The sequence below is a fragment of the Monodelphis domestica genome, chromosome 6 (assembly GCF_027887165.1).
Source record: "Monodelphis domestica isolate mMonDom1 chromosome 6, mMonDom1.pri, whole genome shotgun sequence".
NCBI lineage: Eukaryota > Metazoa > Chordata > Mammalia > Didelphimorphia > Didelphidae > Monodelphis > Monodelphis domestica.
The window spans coordinates 14,842,602-14,867,527 of record NC_077232.1 but is presented as its reverse complement, the minus strand read 5'-3'; the positions used below and the strand labels follow the sequence as shown (position 1 = coordinate 14,867,527).

The 24,926-nt window shown below is 34.9% G+C and overlaps 1 protein-coding gene across 2 annotated transcripts in view; it reads right to left on the bottom strand.

Annotated features, from left to right (window-relative positions):
• Positions 1-24,379, bottom strand: part of VN2R625 (vomeronasal 2 receptor 625) — a 31,619-nt gene extending 7,240 nt beyond the window's left edge. The window contains exons 1-5 of one of the 2 annotated variants that reach the window (XM_007497305.3): positions 24,135-24,379; positions 20,357-20,648; positions 17,299-18,102; positions 2,441-2,659; positions 961-1,084 (exon numbers count right to left, since the gene is read on the bottom strand). In XM_007497305.3, coding sequence (XP_007497367.3) covers positions 961-1,084; positions 2,441-2,659; positions 17,299-18,102; positions 20,357-20,648; positions 24,135-24,379 — 1,684 coding nt within the window. 2 annotated transcript variants of the gene reach the window in all.
• Between the last annotated feature and the right edge of the window lie 547 nt (positions 24,380-24,926).

The window sequence follows — 24,926 nt, the reverse complement described above, 5'->3', positions numbered from 1 at the left end:
GAATTAAGGGAAGGGAAAGAGACAGAGTAAGAAGAAATAGTAGGAAAATGCTAGGGCCTAGGCCAAATAGTCTAGACCTTTCTCTTTAAGAGAGAAACTACGTAAGTCTTTAATCACTCACCACATGATTTTGTCCCAAGCAAAATTCTTATATACACTATTCTGCCCATGCATTGCAAATGGTAGAGTTAGCAGAAAGGGAAGTAAACTAGTGTGAAGCAAATCATATATTCATTAGTTTCAAATGCTCAGTAATTCTTTCATCTCTTTCTAGTTTAAATTCAAAATACTTCTTCGGCAATAAGGAATTGTTTTTGTTCCTGTTCTTGGTACTTCATTTTAAATATGTCATATTGTACATTAATACTCTATTTCTAATTTATCTTATGTTTTGAAATTTCAGAATTACAGTTAAAATGTTTTAAACAGGGGATGCTATTAGATTATGAATTGAACTTTTTTTTTTAACAACAAGATAATACCAACAGTTATCTGAACACAAATGAATGTTTAATGGAATATTTTTAAAGAAAATATTAAGTTCACTATTATAAACAGCATCTTAATTTGAAAATCATTTTGCTATAATTTACAAAACATTTTTAAATGTATAGAATATTTTAAAGGTATAATGTCCATATATAAATATAAATCTGCTACAATGTATTCTCTATATTCGGAAATCTCAAAATGAAATTAGATGTAATTGATGAATAAAAAATGAATGGAACATAACTGTGTGGAAAATTGGTGAAAATAATTTTCAAGGTCTAAGCTGTGGTAAATGGAATTTTGCTAATTGAGGTAAATATTCTTAGGACACCAAAAGACATAGAAATATTCCATATTACTCTGGTAAGAGAAAAATTTCTCAGGTTCAGTCATGAAACTACAATTAAATAAAAAGAAAGAAATCAAATGCTTATAATTTGGCAGAACTCATTCTCTTTAGGCACCCACCTGTTTTATTGGAAATCTTCCCATCAGGGCATGAGGTACAGTCAAAGCAGCAGATGGGCTGACCTTCACGGAATTGCTTCCTAAAGCCTGGGCCGCAGGCCACACTGCATGTGGAACTTGGAATCTGAGTTTCCATAAAAGGAAGAGAAAAAAATATCAGTGCAAGATGAGGAAATGGTGATTTAAGACTTCTTCTATATTAGACTTCTGGAATAAAATATTTGAAGTTTGCAACTACAAGGATGATATATTTCTGGAGATTTTCTCCCATTTAACCCTCTTGTACTCTGTCTCATCTTTTCCTAAAGACATGAATATAAATACAATTGACCCAAGAGACATTATAGCTGCTCCAATTTATAAAATACAAATGTGTTGATAGTATATTTTCCACCAAATATATGACAGCACATCTCTACAGTGAACTTCATTTTGTACAAGGAATGTTGCAGTAACATATTTCTTACAGAAGAGGAAATTTTTCTTTATATTTTTGTTTTCTCAAAAAGTCCTGTTCTTGGTATTTGAGTAAGGTATCCTGAATTTCTCAGGGAGTTATAACTTTAGAGATTTTATAATGAATTTTTAATTTAAAAATTTTACGGCAATAATTAAATAATATTTAAGTTTGATTGAGTCTGCTTGATTAATAAGAATCAAGTTATTTGAGTGCTTGATTTGTTTCCTAGTCTGGCATCTGGAGGTACCTCTGATGATTCAGAGAAGGTAGAATTTATGACTTCCCATAAACAAATAGAATTGAATCTAAAAAGAAGTTCTATATCAGAAGAGGAAATACTCACAACATTCGATTTGTCGTTCCGACATTTAGCATTTGTACCACTTTTCACTAACTTACTTGGGATTTTCTTGCCAAGGATGCCAGACTGGTTAACCATTTCCTTCTCCAACAGATTTTACAAAAATTAAAACTGAAGGAAAAAGGATTCAGTGACTGGCACAGACTCATAGAGCTAGTAAGTATTTGAAGGCAGATTTGAACTGGAGAAAAGGAGCCTCCCTGACTCCTGACACTCTTCCCATTAAAGAAGCATATTTTAATGAAGAGCCTCTAAAATCAGTCTTGGGAATTTTTGGGTAAACAAACTCACGATCAAATGTTAATATCAGCTATACTTTGGTGTTACAGGTCTCTTTTGAGGGTAAAACGTTTCCACTCTCCCTCCTTTTGTTGTGATTCAAACTTGCCCACTTGATCTGAGGTATTTCAAGATTTTCATCATAAGATTTTTTCAGATCATTACATAACTTAATCAGAAAGACTTTTAAAGGAATATTGAGAAAAAGAAATAAGAGGAATCAAGCTTCTGTCTTAGAGCAAAAGAGAAAAGGAAATGTTTCTGTCATGTTCTAATCATTCACAATGTCTTCTGGGAAGTTTTAAGGTCTAATGAAAAGACAACAGTGTCCAGGCTTCTAATAGCCTCCTTTATGTAGCTCTCATTCACCTGACTCTTACCTGAGGGAAATCTTCTGGCCAATCGATGTCCTCTTCATTAATGCTTAACACTTTTTCATGAGGAATCACTTCTCCAACTTTTACCTCTGTCCAAATCTTACCAGGGAATGATCTAAAATTCAGGATATCATATGTCTCAGCAGTCGTGGAGGGTCCATCCCCACATAACTCATCTTTGATGCCACTGACAGGATTAACACACTTCAGGAAGTGGTGGAGCTGAAGGCAAGGGCAGAATTTTGTTACTCCTTAGGGAAAGAAAGGTTCATTCAGCGGTCTAAGTCTTGGAAATACACACAAAAATGTCTATGTGTTGGAAGCTTACAAAAGCTATCATTCTTTTTTTTTTCATAAATGCTTCTTACTGAGTTTTACCCAGCATTCCACACTCGATTTCACTTTTTTTCTAGCAAGTTATAGGTGACATAAGAGTAATGTTCTAGATAATGAACTGACCTCAGATGTAATTTTAACTTCCCTCCAACAAATCATGAATTTCTTTCAAATGCCTCTGATATCTGCTATTCCAATTTCTTTTGTAAAAATCTGTATTCACAGACAATGTATGGCTTTCAACAAGAAGTCTTTTTCCCTAGGAAAAATGTCTATCCAAAATCTATAGAATATTTGTTTAGTAAAATTAGGATTAAGGAACTATTTCAATTCATACTGCTGAAATTCAAGGTAAAGAAGAATAGGAAAATACAAATACTTAAAAGATTAAACAATTCAAAAAAGTTCATTGAAACAAAATAAAGGAAAATAATCCCAGAAAAAGAGAAAAGGAAAGATGTTGTTGCATTAAGATAGAGTGTAAGAAAATGAAATAATAAGAAAATTGAGGAAGATTTGAGAGAGAATAATTTAAAAATACCAAAATAATTATCTTGTTGGAAGTGAGAGGACAAATAGAGAAATTAATTTATATAAAAAGGCACCCAAGAAAGAACTTTTGCAGTGGAAATAAAAGAAAAATGAGCAAGCAATGACTGAACCTCTGAGAAGTACTAGGGAAGGAAATAAAAGAAAGTAAAATACAAAGCAAATGAAGGGAAAACAGAATTTTAAGGAAAAGGCAGGACATAAAAAGAATACAATAGAAAAACAAAAAGTAAATAATGGAGAGGAATACACAGTAGTGTAATCATGAATAAGAGTGTAAATGAGATAGATTCACTCATAAATAGCATCAAAGCACAATGCATAAGAAAAGAAAATCAGAAAATATATTCTGTGCCATAAAAATACAGGAAACAAAAAGTTCTCAGAACTAAAATAAGAGCTTTAGCAGAATGTGCAGAATTTTGCTGAGGTCAAAAATCAAAAGGTACCAATCAAGATCTCTAACAAAACAAAAGCTGAAACAGACCTAATTAAAAGAGATAATTACAGAAATTATGGTATGCAAAGGGCAACAAATAATATAAAAAATTTAACATCATGATCTGGTAAAGATTTCATTTCTGAAATATATATTTAGTCTACAACTGAGATAAAATTATGACATTTAAAATATTCACTTGATAGATCATCAGAAAATTCAAAAATACTTTTTTAAGAATAAGTAATCAAAGTTAAATACAATCATATGGAAAAAATGATCTATCTCAGTATAAATTTTTTAAAAATTAAATCTTAAATCAACTGGAGTATGCCAACTTAAGATTATTGAAAAAAACATATTCTGAAGAATATTAGTGGAGCAATGAACATCTCCCTTTACACTGCAGAAAAATTTGGATTCATACCCAAAGTTATATAAATTACTAATACCCATTCACAGAGGTATAAGAATACTAGATCTATGGGTGAAAAATATCAAAGTAAATGCAAAAGGATCAATGTTTATAAAAATGTATGTAGCTGCTCATTTCCAGGTGACAAAGAATTACCAATTGAGGGAATATTCATCAATTGGAAAAAAAAACTGAATAAATTATGGCAAATATTTGTGATGGGGTTTTATTTTAATAAGGGAAATACAAATGGGGTTGGTTTAAGAGAAACATGGAAAAGCTTTTATAAACTCTGGGAAAGGGAAACAAGAAGAACCAGGATATTGTGCACAGTAGTAACACTGTAGCTGTGATGATTAATTGTGAAAGACTTGACATCTCTGATCAATAACATGAAAACATATTAGACACTTCTAGAGAGATTAATGATGAACTCCTACTGTAAAATGAAGTTTAATTCCTCACTCTTTTTCTTTTTCCTGCTTTTTCTTCAGAGACAAGGCTAATACAGACCAGTTTTGCATGATTTCACATGTATGTTTAATCATTTATCTTGCCTCTTAGTGAATGGAAGTAAGGGTGGAAGGTGGGAAGGTGGAGTGAGTTCATAAGTCAAACTATAAAATGAAAAGAATGTTGCAATTAAATAAACAATATATTTAAGTATTAAAATGTTATGGGGAACAACCCAGGAGAGATCTGTTAATGATATACTTCAAAACAACCAACTCTCTCTCTCTCTCCATAATCTCTTCCCTTGATACATTTATAAATTTAAACTGCTATATTTTCATTTTCTTAAATGTCAACAATAAGTTAAGAGTTCAAATAAGAGCAAAAAGATAATCTATTCTAGAAGTTTTCAAGAATTCAAGGACAAATGTGCTTTATAGTAGTAGTAGTATTAATATCATAGTTGTAGTCTTAGTCAAGGTAGAAGTAGTCATCATAGTAGATGTGGTCATCATCATTGTCATCATCATTGTCAAAGTGTGGGGGTACTATTTCTATTGTGCTGTTTTATAATTACACATTATACTATATATTTTATATTTTTTATTTTTCAGAATCAAATTTTATATTTGGTAATAATGACATACATGTTGATAAAAATTATCATCTTTTATTTAAACTAGCTTTTACATACTGCCAACTACATGCCAGACACCATGTAATACCATGACTTAGAAATACTTTTATTATCATGACCACCTAGAAAGTAAGTTGCTATTTTATACCTCTTTTGTAATTGTGGACTATGAGAAAAAAAGATTAAGTGACTTGTCCAGAGTCACGCATTTATTACATATCTGAGGCTTGGTTTTAAATAAGGTCTTTCTAATTCAGTCAGATGTTATGGATGTTTGATTTAAAAATTAAAATTAATATCCTGTACTCCAAGTATTATATTTAATAATGTTTATTAAATATTTATTTTGAAGTATAAGGTAGTAAGGCTAGCAAAAACCAAGAGCCACTCCTCCCTCCTCCATCATTGATTCCACGAGACCACGTGGGTGGAAACAGGAACTCAGAACTCCTTCCATGTAAGCAGACAAACAAACAGGAATAGGAGAAGGGGATTATGGGAAATGTAGTGTCTAGGGCTCCAGATTCTAAATCAATACATACACCCCTGTGATCCTTTGGGAGACCAGTCTCCTCAATGCATCAGGAAAACATAACTTATAACATGAACTAGATGCATTTGCAAATATTTCAGTTTTTAAAAGGAAATTACAATAACTTGGGGATAAGAGGAAAATAAAAGGGAAAAGGAACAAAAGCAATAATAGGTACATTAACAAAAAGCCAATTAGAGGGCAGTCCAACACCCTCAAAGTTCAAATTCACCATATCTCAAAGTTCACTCTGGATCTTCTGGTATAGTGTGTGGTCTCTGCAGGCATCTTCACAACACTGTCTAAATTCTGGGAGGTAGTCTCTTATTCTAACTTTGTCTCAAATTCAAGTCAAAGTTCACAATAATAACATAGTCTCCTCTGAGAAAAATAATACATCTCCCCCCCAAGGAGGATATAGGGATTCATGTAGGAATTACAATGGATACATGGTTGAGTTATAAGGCATATAAATCAAGCATCAAGAAAACATCAAGTAACCAAAGAAATTAAAATAAAAAATGAATTCTGAGTCAGATAAAATACATATAAAAAGAAAACTTGAAAAATAATCCTGGGAAGAAGGAAAAAAAGAAGAAATGAAAAAAAAATATCACACCTCAAAACAAGTTCTTGTAGTGTTCTGTGTCCCATAAGTGTGGAACCATAATTCGCCACACACCCAGTTTAACAGTCTGGACTACAGTAAGTTGTCACATCATGAGAGAAAATAGAAGAAGAGACTAGATCTCAAGCCAAATGAGAAAAAGAATTTCCTGGTTCAACCCTTTTTTTCATTTTTTTCAGGATGATGGAGCCAGAGCAATCGATTTTATATTCTTGATATAATGTGTGGTACAAGGAAGTCCTTCAATTTACACAAATTAAGCAGCCACAACCTTGAGTCTCACATATGATCAAGTCATTGGGCTTTTTGGGCAGAATGTCATCAATCCCCATAGGCTTGGTTTGGTTTCTTTCACCATATTGTGCTCATTTAGTACTTTGCAAGTCAAGTTCTTTGTAGTCCATTTGGCCTTGGATTAGACATAGTCATTGAGCTATGGGATGAATAATAGGTTACTGGGAATTGAGGAGGAACCAAAATTTGAGTTAGAACACCTAAAGATGTGCCTTTTTTAATGGACATATGAGGTAAATGGTTTATCATAATTTGGTATGCCTATAGCAGGTATAGACATAATAGCTTTTTTTCTTTTTAATGAATGTTACAAGGGGTTTTAGAGATTTTCCTATAGCAAGGGAACCACTGCCAACAAAATCCTGTTGCTCCAAGAATAGCTTTCAATTGCTTCTTAGTGGTCAGAACACTTAACTTTTGGATATTTTCAATATGATTGGGAGACAATAAATGGGACCCAGCAGTTAATATAAAGCCTAAATATTATACCTTCAGGAGACACCACTGACCTTTGTCCTTGGAGACCCTTTGGCCTCTCCTATGTAGCTCTAATTGGAGGTGCCTACTATCCAATTGGCATGCTTAAGTGTTTGGTGAGGCCAAGAGTAACTTATCCATGTATTGAATTAAAAGACTGTATTTAAATTTCATGGCATCTTTATCAGCAGTTAAGAATTATGTAAAGAAAGTAGGGCTGTCCACATACCCTTGGTGAAGATGAATACAGATCACAGGAAGCCCTTCAAGATGAAACAAAGATATGCATGGTATTCACATCTATGTCTATAGAGAAAAAAGTTGAGCACAGGTCTAGTATTACAAAGTATGTAGCTATGGTAGGAACAGAAGAAATAAAAGTATTTATATTGGAAACTACAGGGTGTCTCTTTATGATGTGATTGTTCACAGCTCTCAAATCCTGGACAAATTTATAGTGATGCTTGCCATTGGGCCCCAGTTTTGGCTTTTTAATAGGCAGGATATGTATATTATATTCAGATTTACAGGGAATTATGATGCCATGGTCAATCCGGGGATTTATTACTGGCTTAATTCCATCAAATGTCCTCTTCAAAAGAAGGTAATGAGGAATGGAAGGAGGTGGGATAGATTTTGTTTAAATTTGGGCAGAGACAGCTGATTTATATAGGCCATCATTAGAAGACGATGTGGCCCAGAGATACTAAAGTATATCATCAGGGATCTCAAAAACATGAGTTTCCTTCATTTCATGAGTATCTGAAAGAATTACAGGGAGTAAAGTTAAGGATTCCTCAGGCAGTTCCCGTGTAATAGAGCCATCTGGAAAGCAAGTTATTGTGGCCCTAAGATTACCAAAAGTTCTCTCCCCAGCCAATTTATAGGGGAGCCAGACATTAAAAGTAAACAGTATTCCATACTAAGGGATCCTAAAGACACTATTCTGGGGGAAAGCTTGGGAACCTTTAGGGGTGTCCTTGATATCCCCCTGACATTAACTGAGCCAATGGAACTGCAATATGAATCAGGTGTTCTATTCAATACAGACTGGGAGACTTCAGTGTCCACATCCAACGGCAATTGTAATAGGTATTACCAAACTTTATTGTTACATGGGGCTTATTAGTATGGGGGGGGGGGCAGGATAGGGACAATGAGCAGTAAGAAGTCAGCATCTGGAGAATCCAAGTTTGTAGCCTCCTATAACTGTGCCTCCCCTCCCCTAGTACACTTTCATAATCTTTGGGTAATACCTTGGATTTGGAGCTGAAGGGTAGTAGCTCCCTGAGTGGTTCAGGGGCAAGCTTCAATCAAATTATACTGCTGTGAGGTCATTTGGTATGAGTTGTCAGGTGACTGATTTATGTCCCTAACATTATTATCAGTCCTAAAATTGTGATTCATGAAATCACCATTATAATAATCATTCCTGTATTTATTCCTATACAAATTTATCCGATGGGTATAATTCATCATGAACCAGAAAAAATTCCTACTGTTTATCATTATGTGACCCTTCTTATGACCAAATGGGCAGGTAAGGGACTGATATTTAGATTTTTGGTGAGGGGCTAGTGCCATTAGTTGAGCATCATACCCTTTAGTTCATTACTCAATTTTTATCCTCCAAACTTTTGACTTATTTTCTCAGGGTTTCTATGATATTATTAGCCTCTTCCTGTTTTTCCTTTTGACCTTTAAAGACATAAGAAGCAGAATTTCTCAACTCTTCAAGGTACACCTGAGTCCACCATGGGCAAGGAATCTTAAAATAATCTTGGACCACACAGCAAGAGTTGTTGTCCAGATTTCTATTTGGTCAATATTTTGTCTTTAGAAATATCAAGGACTAGATATTGACCCACCGGGTCAATTACCTTATCCAAGAGTTGTGAGGATGTCTCATTATCTGATTTTCTGGTCCTTTCAAATTTTAACCATGCTTCCATATCCTTGGAGTATTCTAGCATAGCTATTATAATGGCATCTCAACAACAATGTAATTGCAACTAGTCCCCGGTACTTTTATGATCCCATGCGGGTTCCTGAGCTGGCCAGTGTGCTACATTATGCCCCTGGATCATGTTAATATAAGAGATGATTTCATTTTTCTCACATTCCATTAGAAAAGCATTAAGCAAATTCTCAATATCATATTGATAAAAAATATCAGTCATCTTCTTGGTCATGACCAAAGGTTCATATTCAAATAAAGGTACATTATGTTTCATTTCTCTAATTGCTTGGGGTGTAAAAGGAATATGATGTCTTAGGATCACCACATCCACATTGCTTCCAATTTCAGGCACTTCCCTTAATGGGAAAAAGGCTTCATAGTAGTCATCTGATATCTATGATTCCTTAGAAATTGACTGTGGGGATGCTGAGGCAACATGGTTAGGAACAGATATGGTAGTAGAATGAGATTTCTTTAGAGTTGGGCCTGGTTATGGGGTGGGAGAAAGGGTAGGAGATGATAGGGTGTTAGAAGAATATTAGAGGATGTAAGATCAGCTAGGAGTTGCATAGCATGAGATGTTACAGAGTACTAGAGAGAAGGGTTTGCACCTGATGTTTATGAGAGGGGTGTCTCATGTCCATTTCAGGAGAGAAAGGATGGTCTTTTATTTGTGGTTCAGAAGTAGGCTCCAAAATTCAGACTTGTTTTTGGGGAATCAGTATTTTTCATTAGGTCATTTAAAAGTTTTATATTTATTTATTAAATTTTCCTGTTGGTCTGCATTTTAGCTTTAATCTCTCACATAGAGGAATCTTTTGTCTTAAGAATGAAGATCAGAAAAATAAAATGTTGTTGGAAAATAATGAGGAAGAGAGAATTTGTAATTTTACATGCTTCTAATTGGATAAAAAAACAAAAGATTTTCACATATGGTAACATTTTTATGAAAAAATGAGAAAAAATAATGTATATATATCTTATTAATTTATTATTTAATTATTATTATTATTATAATGGGTGGGGTTGAAGGTTAGGGTATTTAGCTCATTTCATTTTATTTTATGATGATTTTATTGGATCTTTATTTTTTTTAATAAAAGGGAAAAATTTAAAATATTTATTTATTTATTGCTGCCACCTGGTGGAAGCAGACAACCACTGTAGCTAAACAGGAAAAGGTGAAAAAATAAAAGAGAAGAGAAGGAAAAAAAAGGAAGAGGAAGAGAGAAGAAAAAAACAAGTACTCAATATTGACTTATATTCACCAAGAGGCAGCACTAAATTGGGAGCAGTTAGAGGCATGGCTAGGGGTGGTTTTCAGGGTAAGGGGTGTGGTTTGGGATTGCCAGAAACCAAAATGGAGAATATGACTACAAAATTGGGCAGAGACTGAGAGATAGAAGTAAGGCAAATTTGGTAAATCAAGGAGGGGTAAGAATTAAGCTGGTTTGGTTTAAAAGAGGACTGGAAACCTCCCAGCCAAGGGAAAGAGCCTGATGGAGCGTAGGAGTCAATCAGCTGTTCAGTGGTGAAAGGGGCTTCCCTTCTACAATGGCTGGGGAAAGGGAAGCTTATATTCACCAGCTGGAATGGATCTGGGCAGCTGAAGTCGCAAGAGCAGCAGCAGAAGCAGCAAAAGCAGCAAAAGCAGCAGCAACTCAGGGTTAGGGGACAGGCTGGAAGTAGCTTTGGCTAAAAAAACATCCCAACAGAAGTTTTGGGAACTGGTAGGGGAAGACAAGCCAGGTGTGACTAGGCTTTAGCAGCTATAGTAGCTGCATCAGAGGGGCCTGGAGTGCCCTGGCTGAGGTAGTAGTTTGAGGCAGCAGGAGAGGGTGGGCCTGGCTCTCAGCCAAGGTTTGGCCAAGCTGCAGACAGGAATGGTCAATCAGGTTGATTGGGCTGCTTTCCAGGCCATGGGCAGGGAGTGGCTTCTCCACCATGTCCCTTAAGTTAAGGCAGCTGGGCCAGTAAGAGCCTGAAGGTCCATTGGGGTTTGTAAAAGTACTCGCAGCTTCCAGGGGCTCAGAAGGTAGAAGCAGACTATAGGAATGAGCTGCAGTTGGGCAGCAAGAGAAGGTTTGAAAACTCCCAGTAGAAAAGCAGCTTTGGTTGTAAACCAGTAGCAGATTTCAAACCGCTGGGATGCTGGGCTGTAACCAGGCTGCAGACTTTAAACAACCAGGCTGCCAGCTTTCCTTTTAAGGAAAAAAAAAAACCAACAAGTTCTAAAATCTCTTCATCATCTGCCAAAAATTATAAAGATTAAAATTAATATCCAGTACTCCAGGCATTCCAGTTTATAATATTTATTAAATATTTATCATGAAGTGTAAGGAATTAAGGCTAGCAAAAACCAAGAGCTGCTCCTCCCTCCACCTTGGATCCAAGAGACTGGTGGGTGGAAACTGGAACTTTACAATCTCCCCATGTATGGAGACACACAAACAGGAAAAGGAAAAGGGTATTGTGGGAAATGTAGTCAATAAGTTTCAAGATTCTAAATCAATACACTGGTCACTTAAGAGATGGGATGTAGTGAAGTCAGTACACAAAGGACAGGAGCTTCATTTTTTTGTTTTTCTGGATCATCTGTTACCTGGCTAAACTTCTTTCTCGTCATCTTGTAACTAACAGCTCCTATGGTACGTAAGTTTCTCTGCCTCATCATTAGTGTATATAAGAAAGTCATATGTTTCTTCCTTAAATTTCTCTTAATGACCAATGAATAAAATTCTTTGAACTTCCAGTCAGTTCTGTGGTGACTGATCCCATAGAATTTTAGTTCATAGCAAATATTCTGTCTAATTGTATTTGAAATATGCTCATGCAAAGTCTAGGCTTTCTGTACCCAGATACATGAACTTATTTTATGAATTCTACCAGGCTAAGATGATTCCATACACCTCCACGTTCCCAACATGTCCACTAAAGCAACCTAGCATTTAGGAACAAGACATAGAATACAATTTTCTCTAACGGGTTCTCTACCTATTAAGAAATAAATGTATCATTCATGCAACTGTGTGTATAATTATTCATGAGCAAATATTAAATATTTTGGTCAGCATGCTTCTGTTGTTAGAATTTAAAACAAAATTGATCAATGAGATACTGTATATAAGCATCATAGTATTGGTAGTGTATAATTGAAAATCTGTTACCCTAAAAAGGAACTATATTTAGCAGGAGTTCATTGACTTCCGGTAATTATGTACTTCCTGTAGATGTGGGATATTAGGCTGGGACAGGGAAGGTCCCAGCTCTATACTTCCTGTCCTGAGCTTGATGGTGAACTGGCTGATCAGTCATGAGCACAAAGTCTTCATTTTGTATCTTCTTTATTCCTTGATTTCTAATGATCATTAATAAATCTCTTAAAATATAATATTTATATTATTAGTTATTATAATTGCATTTTTACAGTTGACAAACAAAAGGAATAAGAAACTCTCTCATTTTTTTAAACCCTTACCTTCCATCTTGAAGCCAATACTATGTATTGGCAGAAGGCAGAAGAGTGGTAAGGCCTAGGCAATGGGGGTCAAGTGACTTGCCCAGGATCACACAGCTGGGAAGTGTCTGAGGCCAAATTTGAACCTAGGACCTCCCGTCTCTAGGCCTGACTCTCAATCTACTGAGCTACCCAGCTGACCCCTCTTTCATTATTTAAAGCTAGCCTAGATAATTTTTTTTAGTCATGTTTCTCCTGCAAAAGTTTTTTGCCCTCCCCATCCACCCCCACAAACTCCAAATCTCTTTGGAGCTGCTGTGAATTTTTTTCCTTCTTTTTGCCTGGTTTCTTGCTCACTCTACTGTTCTGGCTATTTTTAGTCAGGGGACTCTGGGTGAAGAAGAGTTAGAACACTACTCTTGCCCGTCTGCACAAGTCCTTCATTCTTTGTTCCTCCTTCATTCCTTGTTCCTTGCTGCTGATTCTGGCATTGCTGATACTGCTTCCTACAGCCCCTGACCACAATCACTTATCTGCCCCCAGTCCCAGTCCCCCAGTGGCTCTGCTCATAAAATTGGTATTCTGAACAGACCCTGACCCCTATGGCTGTTGCTGATTGTTGCCACCAAGAAAAAAGGAGTCAGGGCAGATGGCAAAAAAACTGGAGTGTTCTTTACTTAGGCAATAATTAGCCTGCATATGACAGGGTAACTGGGGAGGGTGGGGGAAAAGAGAGTCTTCCAAATAGGAATTTGATTATAAGCATGGCATGGCATATTCTATGAAAGAGCAGTGCATTGCCTATTTCAATCAGCTTCTACCATTCATGAGTGCAGTGATCCTTTTACTTATCTTACCTGGGATTTAGGGGAGGTATTTATCTCCTTGCAACTCTTTGCCATTTGGGACTGCCCAGTTTGAGATTCCTAAAACCAATGTTCTCCAAATAATGACAAAAGGAACCTCAAGGGTTAAAAAAAGGAACTTTAAAGAGACTAGAGGTGAAATTTTTAAGGCCTTTTCAGACTCCAATATTTTATAAAATCCTCTGTATTTTATTGTATTTTTCTGATTGTTTTGTTTAAGAGTTAATTTTGTTTTAAGTTCATATATTAATGTATTCGATACTATTTTGTTAAACTGACACATTTTAATCTAATGTGTCTTAACAATTATATATATTATGTTTCCTTTCCCCTAGGGGTACTGAACAAAATATTGTAAAAGCCCATAAACAGTTTTCCCCCCATTTTTCATTTGTTAATTGTCACATTATAATTAGATGGACTCAACCTGGCTAATTACCTTTAGAGAATTTAATAAGCTAAGAATATAATAGTGATTCTAAGGGGTCTTCAGAAATAATTTTAATTAACTTATTGTTTCTGAATGGATTAACATTATCATACTTGTATTTTAAAGAATACTCTATGGGGTGTATGGGGTGCTCAGGTAGGGGTAGTATCTCTGGTATGGAGGGCTTGCCGTGCCCTCCTAGGGCAGCTCTCCAGCCTCTGATCCTCACCTGACACTCAGCTCTCACTTGTGGCTCCCAGCAGCTGCTAGCATGTGGCAGTGGCCACACCCCAGGCAACGGCTTCGACAGGCTGGCTAACCCTTGTGAGGGTAGCCATCAGGTCATCGACCCCTGGTGAACCAGGGCTTTGCTCACCCAGCATGTGAAGACTGCTTCAGCCAAACAGACAGAAGAAACCAATAATAAGGTTTAACAGCTGAGAAGACGACGCAGCAAAGCACTGTGGAGTGCTTAGGGCGTGTTGGAGCACAAAAGACAACATGGCCATCCAATGCAGCTGAGGAAGTCTCCAGGTGTAACGATTTTTTTTGTGCCACTGAACCCAGGACTGTCTCTGTGCATCAGCTTTTCCACTTAAATCTCCTTCACGCACAAGTGTCTTTGTGCACACTCATCTGCCTCACTCTTTGGACTTCAAAGCCATATGAGGGCACACCACAGATGAAAACACACAAAGACAATTGTCATTCTCGGTTACCCAGAGACTACTACTAGTATTGAAGTAAGAGAAACAAAGAAATATTCCTACCAAAGTGTTAATATGAATGAGGAAGCCAAAAAAAGAGCTCCTGAAAAACCTCTTCAAGTTATTTTACTTCACCAGAATAATGTAGATTTCTTGGTGATGTTCTAGACCCAAATAAGTTTTACTTTGTTTAAAAACATATTTTCCAGGGTTGAAAGATTTCCTATATCTGCAAAAATTGTAACAAATACCCATCAGTTCATAGGGTTGTTGTTGTTTGTTGTTGTTATACAGCAATTTATATAAAATATGATAGTTGGTTTATTTGCTATTTTCATTAACTGGGCTAATGTGAATTTCGGGGATTTTGGCACTTCTTTGAATATGCATTATCTACTGTATTACTGTTTTATTCTGAAAATCATTTGTACTCAAACAATGGTTAAGTTAAAAAGGAAATGGATCTCATATTTTGGGTAAGAACCCTTTGTACTCTACATTTCCTTACTGACACAGGGTGTCAATGATTATAAACTACATATTTTTGAATTTTAAAACTTTTATTGTTGTTTTTACTTGCCTATGCAATACATTATTTCAGTTTTATTTTTCTCTACTTTTGCTATTTGAAGCATATGTTAACAGTATTGAGAAGATTTTTCTTTAACTTTTTTTTTAATTTGTAGTAATATAAGTTTAAAATATATTTGCTTTAATATGAATGTATACCGAAAAGCTTTAGTGTATAAAAACCTGCCATTTATTAAAAATAATTATGGGACTTTTCTTAATGATCCTGTCTGATTCCAGGACAAGAGAATACAAGAAGAATCATTGTACAGTGTCATAAACCATAAAGCTAAACTTCATATTGCCAATTGAGCACAAGGTCAAAGAGACCAACCAATCGTAATGGGGTTTATGCAATTTTGAGGCAAGACAAGAGGACTTGAACTTGTTTCAGTGTGAGGTTGAAGCTGTTTTGACATATATCAGAGGCATGTCTTCCTTTTCCTACATTCTACCAAGTATCTCAAATTTGGCTTCTGCCTGGCTCCTCTAATCTAGTCTCTATTCTGTCTTTCATAGTGTGGCAACTTCCTGTAGACTTGGCTGCAAATAGGTAAGTAAATTAGTACTGTAGTTTGTCCTACAGACTTGTGGGATAGAAATTACTTTAATTGGATCCTAATATAAGGGTCTGTTATAAATTTATTCTTGTTTACTCAAAATTGTATGTACATGAATTTTTGCTATTTGATTCTGATTTTGAATTTTTTCTTTCTCCCAAAAAAGTTTAATTTTTCTTCCATTTGTTTTTCTTTTATGTTTCTATTTTTTTCTTTTGATAACTGATTCATATACCTCATAACTCAGTCATGCATCCCTAAGTGATCCCTGTGTTTTTCAACTCTTCTTCAGGGGGAAATGAATTATTTTAAATTGCAAAGTTTAAATTCTTTTTGAGAGTAATTTTAGGTTAAGAAACCGGCTACCTCTCCAAATCCAGAAAGTGAACTGTTTAGAAAAGGCACCATGAAAATGCCTGCACAGACCACACATTTCACCAGAAGATCCAGAGTGAACTTTGGGATATATTGATTTGAACTGTGTAGGGTTGAATGCATTTGTATTGTTTGTATCCTCTTATGCAAAAGGGGACTGCCTCCTAACTGCCTTTCTGTAAATGCACTTAGCAATAATTGATTTTTTTCTTTTCCTTTTTTCCCCAAATTATTGTAATTTCAAAGTTGGTTATGTTTAAAAAATCCATCGGAGAAATCAGTCTTCCTTGTTTCTTGGGGGGATATATGATTGAAAATCTGTTACCCAAAAACCCCCTACATTTCCCAGGAGCCCACTGACTTCCTGTCATTATGTATTTCCTTTGTATAAAGGATATTTAGGTGGGGATGTGGAAGGTACCAGCTCTTTACTAATTGTCCTACACTCGGTTGTGTGGTTGTGTTAAGGGGGGTGGTTTGAACTGGCTGATTAGTTTATTTTGTGTCTTCCTTATTCCTTGATTTCTAATTATCATTAATAAATCTCTTAAAATATATTATTTCTATTATTAGAAATTATAATTAAATTTTTACAGTAGTATTGTGATCCAGCACAGAATAACTACCCTAAATTTGAGTTCAGTTAATGGAACTCTCCTACCAAATAGAGTTATATGCTGAAAAATGTGTATAAAGTAGAACATCAATATTTTCCCAAGATCATTATATCATAATTGGAGTAAATGGTGATTATCTAAGAGAATACCAAGATTTTTACACAGAATGTCATATAATCAAATAAAATAGACAAAAATAGGGAGTAAGTGGTCATATTGAAATCTCAGATCATTGAAATATCATACAAAGATAGATTATTCATCATAGAATAATGTATTTTTTATTTTACTATATGGTTTGTGTTTTTGGTTTTAGAAGATAATTCACTTCCAAATATGAATACTATGTTAATATGTTTTAAGTAATATAATATGTATGACCCAGATTGAATTGTTTCTCAACTCCAGGAGTGGGGAGGAAAAAAGAGAGGGAGAGAGCATGTATAATATAATTTTGGAAAACAAATGCAAATTTGTTATTAAAATAAAATAATGATAAAACAAAAAGAAGTGTTGGGAGTAGCCTGTGCCAAATTCTAGGTTTCAAGAAGATGGTTACCTTCCAAGAAAGAAGTGGGTATGCTAGAAGTTCTGATAGATCTTTTGCCTCAGTCTGAAGCATTTGGTGAAGAGTATGAGCCAATAAGTAAATTCCATTGTAGATATTAGAACTCAGTTCAATTATGGTCTTGTCAAAAAAAAGAGGAGATATCTCTGCAAAGGAAAAACTTTCATCGCATTGTCGATAAGTCATATTTAAATTCTTTATTTCTGAAAGTAAACAAGAAAAGACTCTCTCCCAGTAAGATTTTAGGAAAATGTCCTCAGGGTTGGCTTGGGGATGCACACTTTTTAGGAAATCTGTGAAAGCAGGAATCTCCCTCTTGAATTGTGAAAATATTAATGTACCATGAAAATTGCTCATCATTTCATCAGTAGAATATGCAGAATAATCCCAGGAAGCACTGATGACCAACAGCTTCCCATGCAATGCAAAAATCATCAATAATTCAGAAAAAAATTTAAGGGAGTCTGTATTTCCATAGATGAAAATCACATTGGATGAGGGCCCAAGGATCCTAGACAAGAATTTAATATGATCATCTCCTTGTTTAAATTTTTCAGAAACTTGTTCTGTAAAAGCCAGACATAAACCATTCCAGGCCATCTCCTCTTGTAGATGCCTGAAGAATTGTTCCCCTGTTAGGTCATATGAAATAATCAGTCCCACCCAAGTCCAACCAAAATGTAGCATCAGTTGAACTGCTGCCAGGTGCAGAGTGGATTCCTTGCTGCCCAGTTGATAGACATATGGGTACAGAACCTCATCAGACAGGAGAAGATCAAATGAGCCATAGCTGAGCTACATGAATATAAAGAAGAAATAACTGGAGTGCTGATATAGAAGCAATTTCTGAGTTCCTTAAATTTCATCTCAAGTAAAGCCTTATACATTGAACATATCGATAAATTCTCTTTAATATAATTGGATAGATCTTGGCTACAATAGTTTTGACATAAGGCAATTCTCTAGATGGATTCAAGATTCAGATCACAAAATGACAGAATTAAGAAGTGAGACATTTTGAAAGGAACTTCTAATCTCTACTGTATAAAATATCATTTTATTCATATCTCCTCAAACAAATATCTCTGTTTAAAACTTTGAAATGAAGTAATATCATTTTCCTCTAAAAACACTACACCTATTCCTATTAGTCCCTTTTTTTCTTACATTCTTTATTTTCAAAATCAGCTTCTTTGGAACATCTGCTCATTGCTCCAATTATTTTATTTTGATACAAACAGAACAGACTCTAAGTCTCTTGAATGAAGTTTTGAGTTTAATATTGGAGCTTAGTTATATGTCTCAATATATTATCTTAATTTATGTTATCATTTTTTAACTTCATAAAACAACCAATCCTTTATCCAGCCTTTCTGCTTCGAGGATTTTATTCATGTCAAGGTAAGGAGAATTTGAAGGACGAAGAGTTTTTAATCACTGGACCACAAAAGTTCCAAATCACGTGTATATAAGATGTATATAAGAATAATTTGGGCAACCCTGAATGAGACTCAGCCTTAATAGGAGTTGCTAATCCTCCCCTGAAAACCCAATACCTTTTTGATGTCTATCAACACTCACCTGTAGCTCCTGGAGCTCTAACATGCAATGTGACCACATACTAGTAAAACTTTATTGGCAGACAGTCTAAACCTAGTGGAGGGTAAGTGTCCAGCTCCATCCACAGACTCGGTTAGGAATGAAATGCTACTGCATAAAAATGGGACAATGAGAACAATTTGTTCCAAAGCCCATCAAGGCAGCTAATGCAATAGCTATTGAGCAAAGGTAGTACAGAAGTAATTTATGAGAGTAACATAATTAGTGGACCCTTCACAGACCCAACAGAATAATAAAAACTACATAAAATAATGAGGATAATTTTATTTTTTAGTAATTGTATTTTCATTATTAGTAACTTTTTTGTATTATGGGTATCACATGACACTGTATACTCAATGTGGTTTGAATGGAATTGTACTAAATCCTAGTTGGGAAATTAGTCATTTATTCGAGTGATCCAAACTTTAAATAAATGTTGATATTCACAATTGTTACTCATAGGAATTTGCTAAAAAAAGGGGGATGATTGATTTCCATCACCATGATCTTTGAAGAATAAAACTGTGAAACTACCAAAGGGCAACTTAAAGAAACAATGACATTATAAGTAAGTTGTGCCAGTGAAACATCAGGGAATTTACTGAAATATGTAATTTCTTACTTTCCTAATGCAAATACCCATCTTCCTTGCCTATGGAGGGATGAATTTGGACAAGCAAGTAAATGGAGACCAGACTTTGCACTTAATCAGCTCTTGATTCCGCTTCATTGTCATGATGATGACTCTATATCCAGAACACCTAGGGTTTTTTCTTCTTCATCATAATATTCTCTGAGGATCCAATTAGAAAATGCATATCAGGCACTTGATATTTAGTCCCCAGAAATAAATTTATTTGAAGAGATAAAAAATTTGTGTCTAAAGAATACATCACACATTTAACAAACCAGGCCCAGATTAAAGAAGGGCATAAACTCTCAGCTGAAATTTTAAAATCACTGTAAAAACAGAATTAGATAATAATTATTAAAAAGAGAATAAGGGATGAACAAATGCTTCATATATGCAGGATAAATGTACAAATTAATTTCACAATATATAGAAGCATAGTCCTTACCCTGGTAAATTTGTGTTCTGAAACTGGAAAAAAATGAACTCTCCAAATTCTTCAGAATTTTTCTCCCAAATAAAAATGTGAAATGAGAGGATGGAACTACTTCTTGGGAAGATATTTATTCAATTCAAAATCATTACTCAAAATGAATAATTCAATTTAGCATCACCTCAATTAAAGAACAGAGTGAGTTCCTTCAAGGAAGAGACAATTTTCTACTTTTTCTATTTCTTATTTCAAATCTGTGCCTAGGGCTTCTTGATGAATGTGAATTGACTCCCTGGTGCCAGTACAGATCATATAAAGAATTGTGTATTATAAACTCATAGAGCATATGGGTTGAAAATGGGCAATAGTATTGCCTCACTTACCTGTGGGACTTTATAGAGTCCTAACAAAGTGGCCATGGCCATGGACAGTGTAGATGACATCCCTCCAATGACAACCATTGATTTGTGCTTCTTGTCACAGCTATAGTTAGGGATCGTTGGCCCCTTCCCTGACAACCACATCAAGGAGTTCTCCACAGCCAATCGACTTTGATGGAAGTTATTGAGCAACTGGTATCCCAGAGATATGTTGGGCAGCAAATGGGGGTCCTTGTTGATCTCATCCACAGTAAATTGGACAGTGAGAAAATGTTGGTAATGTTTGAGCATGTAACTAATGTGACAAGGAAAAAGTAAGAATTAGGCACAGTTTGGCAGGCACAGGAATGGCAAAGTATCACGATGGATAAAATATGGGTCATTAGTGAATGTTTCAAAGACTATATATAAACCCTGACTGATACTTAAAGGGCTGTCATTGAGTGAAGGAAAAAAAATGTAAGTGGAAAATTTACACATTGGTTGAAATTATGAATTTGCAAGTGACTGTATACACCTCTTCATGAGACACTGTAATAAATGAATAAATGATAGACAACTGTAAGAATAATGTATTTGAAATGGAGTGGGAGGATCAGGAAATAAATATCAAGGCTTTTTTTTTTCAGCATATAGTAAGGCTATATCACAGCTGAAGTTTAGAAGAAAAATGAGATATTGGAAGTTTGTAAAGCCTAGAATAAGATTTAGAATGGCTATTGTAGAGAAATGAAAAAGAAATCACCCATTAGAATGGCTATTGTAGAAAAAAGAAAAAGAAATCACCCATAGCAGTATCCAGCAGTACATTTGCAATTTTGTAGTAAAATTGGTCTGCAACTATTTGTGACAATCACGATTTTTTTAAATACAAGCTGAGTAGGAGGAGAAGCAATAATTGCTAATAATAATCTGGGGTAGGTGTTTGTCAGTACTTAAATGAGTGATTGTTGCTGTGTGAGATGTCATGCTATCAGAAATTCCACAGTGGAAATGTCTAATCACTTGTCCTATTCTCTGATTTTTTTATATTATGTATTATTTACATATTTATTTGTAAAATACCTTTCCTGTGCCAAACGCCATTCTAGGAGCTAGAAATTTAGATATAAAATCTAAATTCTAATTCATATTTTTCTATATATATTTGATTCATAGGAAATAACTTGTAGACTTATATATGCTTACACACATATATACATGCAATAAAAGTGCAAATTAAATACACAAAAAAGTTAACAAAGACAATTCAGGAATTTAGTTAAAAGAACTTGAAGACTCAAAATAAAATCCTCATTGTAAGTAGTACACATGATCAGCTTTAATGGAAGAAAAAGTATTTTGATAGACAGAGTAATCATGAGAACATCTTTAAGACTTAGGTAACAGCCTGTGTTGAAATAGCATGAAAGAGCTGTGATTTCATGGGTGAAAGAAAGCAAGAAAATCAGATTAGACTAAAAGTCAATACCTTGAAAAGGAGTGTAGTGCAATAAATCTTTAAAGGAAACGTTGTTTTGAGTCAGAGCCTGAAAAGCTCTAAGACTGCAATAGATGAATTCTAATTTGGTACTGTTGACCCTAATTACCATTGATGAATGTTCCTTTATTCCTGGAGCCAAGGAATAATATTGGCACAAACACTCATGTCATCAAAAATTATTCCAATAGTTTTGTGAAGACCCAACCATTCCTACCAAAAACTAATCTTTCCAAGATACATCAGGTCTTCTGCTTTTTTTTAAGTTTCAAGACACCACTTTATCTGAAAGGAATGCCTTCAATATTTACATCACTTAAACCATTAGGAGGTCATTCCTTCTAAAAACTCTAAATTTCTCTGTTGGCAAATTTAAACCAGCTCTCATATTTTTTGACTTGATTCAAGAGAATAAAAAATGAAGTGACTTGTCCAAATCTACCATCTTTGGTACATGTTAACATTTACACATTTCCCCTAAGTTTCCACATCCTCTTCAACTGTCAGTTGAATTTTCTATAATGCTGAATATAACATAATCCACCAATAGTGGTCTGACTAGAATTTTAAACTGAGAGACTCTCATATTCATTGTACTATAAGAAAATTCTTCTCTTCCAATTATTTCATTTCTCTCTAGATTTATCCAATATTTTTTCCTCATTTTAGTCATGTCTGTTGTTTTATTTTGCTGTTGTTGATTTTAGTGGCAAAGTAAAGACTGCATATAACACAGCCAAGTCTCAGCTTACTTGATTCCTTTGCCATCACCCAGCTTCGAAGACTGTTTTTGACCTATGTTTACATTCATTCTTTTATTAAAACTTTCTAGCTACGTTTCTTCTGAAAATAGGATGGATTTCAGTCTGGTACTTCACCAACCCCTTAGAAAAGGTGGAAACTCAAATTATTGCCTTTGGAGGACATATTGATTGAAAAGACTGGGCCCCTTCCCATTACATTCAGAAGAATTGTCAGTAACTAACTTTGAGATCTTTAAAAAAGAGAATCCAGTCACTTATTAATTTGAAGAAATACTTTAGTCATAACAGAACCTAATGAGATTACTAAAATACTTTCTATATCCTCAGAGTTGTAAGTTCATAATAAAGAAAACATGAAGAAATTCTAGCAGAATAGAAGATAATTATCAACTCATAGGAGGATTAAAAGGAGTACAACTTTGAAGGAAGACTATGATGAGCCATAATATCTTGTCATCTGTAAAGGAAAAGAATTATATAAGAGTAAGGGAAATAGTTGTGAGTCATTTTCCATGCCTATGGCTCAGCAAAACTCCACCTGATGAATACCTATTATATGTGAGAGGAATAAAAGCCATTAATTTCACACATCTCATGTTGGATATATCCTAGAAAAGAACACAATGAGTAATTCCAATAAAGCAATCTTATTCATAAGGTTTTATTATTGACACAAACGATAATCTCAAATATAACTAATTTTCCCTTGTTCTTAATTGGAAAATTATTCAGGCATCTAAATACATTGCCCTCTTGGACATTTAAAACTTAACATTGTTTGGTATTTTAATCATATTTTGCTATTATTTTATTATGATAAAACCCCAATAAGAAATCACTTTCACCAAGTTTTCCAAAACCTCATAAAAGCTTATAGGAAAGATAAACATTTTGTGTATTTCTACAGCTAAATCTTTTTCAGACAGGTAAGACATGAAGCTTTTGGTTGAAAAAAAAAACTTTAGAGTGATTGTAGATTTCTGAATTAATTCTCTTTCCTGGTGACTTAGTAAGTCAATTATAGACCCTTCTTCCAATTTGTTACAGCAGATTCAGAGACTTCCCCTGGCAAACTCATCCAATCAGAGGACAAAAAATTGATTCCAAAAACTTCCTCACCAATATGTGTCTGATAAGAAGTCTGTCTTTCTGTGTTTGAGACTCGTAGCCTTTTCTCAAATAAGGGTATTCTTGGGGAACCTAATTGTGCCACTTGAATCCCACTTGAATATTAAATGATCTCCCTTGATGAGTATCTTCCAAATATGGTGACAAATTCCTCATGATCTGTGTTGCCACATAGTATGTATATATAATTTCTGTCTGTCTCTTTGCTCCATAATATACCTTGGAAAAGTCTATGATTTTACCAGCTTCCTGAATACCATTTTCCTCCTAACATTCAAACCCAAATCTTTTCTTTACCCAAAGCTGTGAGGCCAGGTAAAACACAATTCTGCCCACAAGACCAGTCAGTCAGGAATGTGAATGATGACATTTCAGCAATGAGAAAAATAACACAGAAATAACAACTTACTCTGATTCTACAGCTTTCCATAGTGGAGGGTATATGAAAGCCTTCTTGCCAATCTGTGCTTCAGCATTCTCATATAAGGACAAGAAGGCCCCTATAACGATGTCTCCTTCCCTTGTATACGTGAGACTGTAATCTCTTTTTAAGTGACAAGGAGGCTCCCCAATCTGATATGCAGAAAAATAACCTTGAAAAATCAGGATCACAAATAATCTAAAGAAAAAGAGCCCCAGTTTCCTGAAATTCATGGCCAAACTGCAAAATCTATGAAATATTAAAGAAAAGAGAAATCTAATAGGATTGGGCATTTTTTTCATGAATCTACACACATTCTCTATTTCTAAAGATTTTGATTTTCTAATAATCTTTTATATTTATTTTGAACATTCCCTCATATTTGGGAAAGACTAATAGGAGACATGACACAGGCCTCTGTTTAGGTTAAAGGAAAGAGATAGCTGAATAGGGTATATTTATGAGACATTTTTGCCTTCTGGATATTATTCACCGTGTTCCCTATGGATAGGGAGTGAAAATGTCCTCATCTTTATGCCTCTGGAGTGTCAGTCAAAAAACATGTTGACCAGAGTCAGAAAGTGAGAGCATCTGGGGACCGTCCTGGCCTGCAACTCTTCACCTGCATCCTCCTTCCAGAGGTAAAAACTCAAGTGATGAAATAAGTTTGGCCACCTGCTTCCTTGCTTCAATCCCTGCAGTATTAGCAGCTTCCCTGGGGTTTGAGAGGTCAAAAGTGCTGTTGGCTGAAGGACTCCTGGAGTGATACTTCCCCTCTCA